Source organism: Chenopodium quinoa, unplaced genomic scaffold (assembly GCF_001683475.1).
Source record: "Chenopodium quinoa cultivar QQ74 unplaced genomic scaffold, ASM168347v1, whole genome shotgun sequence".
Lineage (NCBI taxonomy): Eukaryota > Viridiplantae > Streptophyta > Magnoliopsida > Caryophyllales > Amaranthaceae > Chenopodium > Chenopodium quinoa.
Window position 1 is genome coordinate 48982 of NW_018743448.1, and position 6316 is coordinate 55297.

At 32.8% G+C, this 6316-nt stretch overlaps 1 protein-coding gene across 1 annotated transcript; it reads left to right on the plus strand.

Moving 5' to 3' along the window:
• Window positions 1-294: 294 nt before the first annotated feature.
• On the plus strand, window positions 295-6316 carry LOC110739211 (outer envelope pore protein 16-4, chloroplastic-like). Its single transcript, XM_021919665.1, has 7 exons — window positions 295-497; window positions 590-641; window positions 808-839; window positions 953-986; window positions 2928-2995; window positions 3656-3824; window positions 5992-6316. The coding sequence occupies exons 1-6, from the start codon at window positions 426-428 to the stop codon at window positions 3788-3790; spliced, it is 393 nt and encodes a 130-aa protein (XP_021775357.1). The 5' UTR covers window positions 295-425; the 3' UTR covers window positions 3791-3824; window positions 5992-6316.

Below are 6316 nucleotides of genomic sequence, written 5' to 3' on the forward strand. Positions count from 1 at the left end.
GGGTTAAGGGCATTTCAATTTTTCTTTATTTTTTGGGTCGTTTAGGGTTAAATGTGGGTTAAGGGGAATAGTGACGTCATAAATGATCTAAAGTGGAGTATGGTATTAAAATCAAATTTTAAAATTTTTTTACGGTAATAATTCACAAGCTTTTTAATTTCCGGTACTAATTTTCAAAATAACATTAATACGTTGTAGTAATTGAAAATTTTTTATAAACATTACGAAATGCATTGTTATTTCAAAAAAATCAAAACAAACAACATATACTAAGTTTGGGGGGTTTTTCATTCCATTCTTTCTTTAGTTCATTCCATTCCGTTTGCCCGTCAAACCAAACGCCCCCTTACTCTACTTGCATTAGTACAAAAATCGTGAATATTCAAACACCATTCTGTGATAAATTGCAAAAGAGGATATGAGTTATGGACACCAACATTGAGAAAGATACACCTTGCTCTTCTATTGCCGTTGAATCCATCGTTCGTATTGGAACAGTAAGCAATTTAGTTTATTTTGCTCTTCAATCATAATTTTGAACTTTTATTTTTATTTATCAATTTTCAATTTCTTCTGCATTCAATTTCAGGCAGGAGCACTCTGGGGTTTGTGTTCTGGATCATATGATGCTAACAAATTAGGTAATTTATCCAACAATTTGACAAATTGATCATGGGTTATTATATTTTTGATAAAATTAAGTATACCCTTTTATAAGTTTGTTGAATTAATTTGTTTGTTTGTAGTTGGATGGTTTATTTCTCTGATTTGTGTTTTTATTGTTGTTTTGGAAATTTGATAATTTAGGTCTTGCTGGCTATTCTCGTGCTTCGTTTGTGGTAAGAAATTTGATTTTGTTCAATATTAGAAAGAATGAAGAAATGGGCATTATGTTGTTTTTGTTCTGTTAAATTTATGCTTATATCATACCTCTTTATGTTTATAAATGCAGGCGAAATCGATTGGCGTAACTAGCTTTCAATGTGGTACTAATTCTATTTAAACTAAGTCTGTTTTTTTTTTTTTTTACCATTTAGAAATTACATTTTGATGCTGAATGTTTAAAAGTTGTTGTTCTTGTTTGTGTGTTGGTCTTTGTAATTTGGTTGAGTTAAGAGATTGAGATAAAGAAGGGCAGGATCTGGAATAGATGGTGGATGTAGTGAGATGGGAACCTTTCACTTCTTAAGAATTCCACGATGTTATTGCTTATTGCTTAGAATCAAGAAAGTTGCAAAGAAGGATACTAGTATATGATGGGTAGGGTTTTAGGGCATGTGGTTGTCTCATGATTGAAAAAGAGAGCTTTGAGAAGTAAATTCCTTGGGCTGTAATGACGACTCTTTTCTTATTGGTAGATTATTAGTTCACATTCTATGTTAGTTGATATAAAGGTTGTTTGATTATTACTTCCATTTCAGCGCAAACCTACAACTTTAGGTCTTGGGTAACTACATCGGGCATGGGTAATTGGGTATGTGTGTTTGTATCAGACCCAACTATTGTATGAAAGCTTTCCTTATAAGTGGTGTATAATTAGATGTCAACTGTCCGTAACCATGTTGGAGTATTGAGTAAAACTTCCAAGTAATCTAGATGCAAACATGATAGCTTACCTTGAGATGCATTCTTGCTCATAAGAATATAAGATATGGGTAAAAAGACTGAAGAACAATTTTTTTGCCCGATAACAAAAAATATATGATTAATTGGCAATGATGCGATGCTATCATGGGTCTGTTATGCTTAGTATAGTGATGATTCTCATAGGTTTCATGGGGTAGAGGTCTATAGTTACCCCCTTCTTTAACTATCGCGATAATTGAGATATTGTTCTTGTTAGATTTGTCTTGATGCACACCTTCAAAATACCTTTTATGATTTTACTTATTTATAATTGAAGATAATAGTGGTTAAAGTTGTGCATTGGATGTGGTGAAATTTTATTGTCGTAATAATAATAAAGGAACAAAGGAAGTATTTCTTATCCTCGTCATTGAGAGTTCAGATATTCGGTTGGAGTGTTTGTTGTGGAGTTGTGATACCTTTGATGATGTTGTGGACTCTTGGGGGACAATGAGAATCTATGTTCACCACTTTCTTGACTAATTGGTTTTGACTGGCTTGGTTTACGGACTAAAATTTACTTTCATGAAAAGCATGTGAGCTGGATCTTTGTGATTCACACTACATTGAGCTATAAGTTCTGAGAGGGCCAACTTTTTGAGATGAAGTATAAGTTTCTATATTAGCATTTTATTGATCCTTGTGTTCTACAAATCTGGGAAGTCTGTGTTTTTGTAATTAATGCTATTTGATTGACTTGTTAAATTATATAACCCTCCTTCATATGAATCAGTTTTCTAAGTTCTCTATAGTGTCTACATACCCTTTCTTTCACAATGTTTGTATGTGTAATGGGGTTTTTAATGATTAATGTTATTTGATTGACTTGTTGAGCTTTGCTATCCTCCTGATGATGAATCAGTGGGCTTCTGACCCATTCCTCTTTCTAATTAGGCAAAAAGCAGCAATTGAATCGTGAGAAACTAATTGTTAAGATTTATTTATCTAAAGATATGCAGACATATTTAAAAATAGCTCAGTGGCGCGAAAAAGGGGAAGAAATCCTATACATCCGTCACAGCCATTGTGCTGCAACAACAAATTTAATGTAGTAATTGCAGAGTTATTAAGAACTTTCCTTTGGTGACTTCTTAGGCAACAATGTCTTGCTTCTTGGAAGTTAGCTAGGTTCAGGAATATAATGACAACTTGGCTATGCTGCTGCTTTTTATGTCATTGATTTGAACTTGGCCTTGTTTTTTGATGTATTGATCCTTACTGTTTTCTGGCATATGATCCTTCTCAAAGCTTGCTAGTAATTTTTAATTAGTCTTATACTATTTTGTTTCCCGTTGGACTAGGAATGTTTGCTGGGGTTTTTTCCTTAACTCGCTGTGGAATCCAAAGTTATCGAGGGCGTGAAGACGTGGTAAGTAGTTTATGTAACATCAAATCCCATTAATTTCTCTTAGTAAGAAGGGTTAGTCCAAATTCTATTTTCTTATTTTTGGTTTCTGAAATCCATTGGATAACTAGATTTCAATTCATTCATTTATCAGAATGAAGTAGAAAATGTTACGGTGTACTTAACTTCAAGAATAATGACTGTTATTTCATTATTGGTTAACCTTTTAAAATGTTTTCTTATAGAATCTGCACCAATAAATCTTTTCAAAAAAGAATACTTATATCGGTCATGTTTTAAACGGAAGAAGGAAAAATCATGAAAAGTTATGTTGATATTTTCATTTTGGATAAAGAATCATAGCCTTATAATGTAAGAGATAAAGAAAAAGAAAAACACAAAACTTGTCAAGTGATTTTAAACTTGAGATTGCTGAACACTTGGATAGTTTAAATCTCTGGGAGGTTGGAATTCCTGTTCCAGTCTTGCAACTTACAACTGTATTAATCTTCCTCATGAATATAAACTGTGTAGTGGTTTCCTGTGGAAATATGTCTCTTCCAATTCTCCTGCCGTGGAACAAAATTTTATGTATGAAAAGAGCGGATTCTATTAGAAAAAAAATATTTAAGCCTGGTGGATGGCATGTCATCCCATATGAATTGACTGGGTCTTCACCTGCAGATAAATGCTGCAGCTGCAGGTGCTATAGTTGGGGCTGCTATTGCTGTCGGGACTCGTAGCAAGAAGGAGGTTGCTGGGATGGCTGCTCTTCTTTCCATCTTAGGTGCTGCAGCTGATTATTCCAGGACATTGTGACTTTTGACATTATCTTTCCGAGGAAATAAGATGGGTAAGGTTGAATTTTAAGTGTATTTTCCTTTCTTCCCTTTATTTTCTACTTACCTAATTGATTGTTATCTTGTTGAACATTAATTATTCAAGCTAGTGATTATCAATTTTTTTTAATTCAAGATTTTTACATCGACCAGTTATTATGTTAACTTTAACATGAATCGAGGTAACTGCATTTTCTTTAGTCAAATTAAATTAGATAAGAGTTAAGAGCAATGGCAGATCCCGGTTTCAAATAAACCCAGTGTATTATGTAAAGGAGATTAATAACAGCAAAACAAGCTATTGTCTGTAGTTAAATTATTAGTTCAAAGGTGGCTCATTGGTAAATTGGTAAACTTCCCGCATTCACGATGAGATTGACTCGTGCAAGTCATGTTCCCTTCTTCCATTTCTCATCCTCTATTTATCTTCTTTAATTGTTAAAGGTAAACAATACAATTTAATAATCAAATTTGTTTAAATAATTAATGTTCATAGAATGATAACATAGATGTAGGTGCAGATTTATTTGTTACATGGAAATTGCAACTATAGATAATACTTGGTAGTTGGTACGACAATAGTTTATATGAGACTAATTTCTAGTTTAGGGTAGTACTTTCATTGTATACATTTTTTTGGCTGATCTCGTACCTGCAGCTTGACTGTCTCTAATATGACACTTTGCTGCTTCACATTTGCACTATTTGCTTTCGCATGTCCCGTACTCCCAAAACAAATATCCAATTTTATTTAGGAACCCGATAATTTGCAGGACTTTCTCAAACTCGATGTTTTGTTGAAGGTCATGAAGGAACACATTTAAAATGAAAAATAGCCCAGCCTGTGCGGCCAATTGTAATTCACAGGTTGTTGTTCCTCTTACAAGAATCTAAGTGAATAGCGTCTTTATTTGCAAGCATTAGCACATATCATTAGTACTGTAGTTAGTATAAGATTAGCAAGTTAGCAATGTGTAAGAGCTGTGCTAAATTAGCATTTTACCGAAACATAACTGTCTCGGAATTTTAAAGCCTGAATTATCAGAGATTGAAAATGCTGTTGAATAAAAAGTCTATTACTTGATTAAGGCTATTGAAAATGCTGGTGGAGCAACACACTAGAAATTAGCATTCTGCATTTTACCAATTACTCAAATTAACAATTAGGCCCTGCCTGGATTGATGGTAATGGGCTGGAATAATACAAGGCTTAATAATTACTGACCATAGTACAACACCTGGAATAGGGGGAAATAATTTGGGCCGAATATTTTACCCCCAAAATGAGGGTAATACATTACCCAGCCTCCCCTTAGGGTAACAATTCAGGGGTTAAAATTTTTAACCAAACTTCATCCCTTTTACTGTTTTACATTGTAGCCGCTCACTCATTTTCTCTCCTTTAATTATTCTCTCTTTGAAATTCCTTTGTATTGTTTTTTTAAATCGAATTTCCTCAGTATTTTTTTTTTTTTTTTTGACGGGAATTTCCTCTGTATTTGGTTGAAGTTTAATAACTTTTCTTGATCATCAAATTCAAAGTTTGACAAATCCGTGAATTGTTATTTGATACTTGATCTGCTTCAAATGAATCATTTAGTTTCAAATTTATAAGATTATTTGGTTTTTGCCTGTTTTTTTTTTTTATTTGGATTATTAGATGTAGCTTTTTTTTTTCTTTTTTTTTTTTTTTGCATTGATGATAAATTTTAATATACTTCTTAACATTTTGATGTGATTTGTGAAGTTGCTCCGTACTATCCAGTTATATATGTCCAGAATTTCAATGCTACTAGTATTAATTTGATATCAAAGTATATTTAAATTTAATTAATTTTTTTTTAAGAAAAAGCATGTTCATATGAATCTTATTTCGAGTGTCTGAAAGAATTCATCCGTTTCCCATTATTTGTTTCACTTAAACTAAACCTTGTCTGATATTACTTCCTTGAAATCTTCTCCCTTAATTAGTCCTCTAGTATCAATTGCCCCCATACAATTTACCATTGTAATGAGTACCCCAAATACAGGCAAGGCCTTAGTGAAGCACTCGGATAGATAAGCAGCAATTGCATGTCCATCCTTTGTGCTTCAGATTATCTTCGAGCTGCTTGTGACATTTAAATTAGAATTACGGTGAATGATAAACCTTAGTTATTAATACAAGTGTAACCTTCGCAGGGAACTTATAGGTCGTTTACAAGAAGCCAAGATTAACGTCGAAGGAAGAAATTCAAGCTCAGCAACTGATGGATTAGCTAAATTTGCTAGGAGTTATCCTTGAACCAATAGCAGATGTAACTTGCTAACCACTCCTAGAGTGTATGGACATAGGTACTTGATTTTTACTATAATTATTATTAGAAATAACTAGTTTTAATCCCGTGCAATATTCTTCACGGTTTGATTTAATGAGGTTAGATGATTAAAGCATGGTGTATGATAATGTAAAAGTTAAAATGTTGCAATAAGAGGTAAATAGAGAAAATATTATTTATAGCAAGTA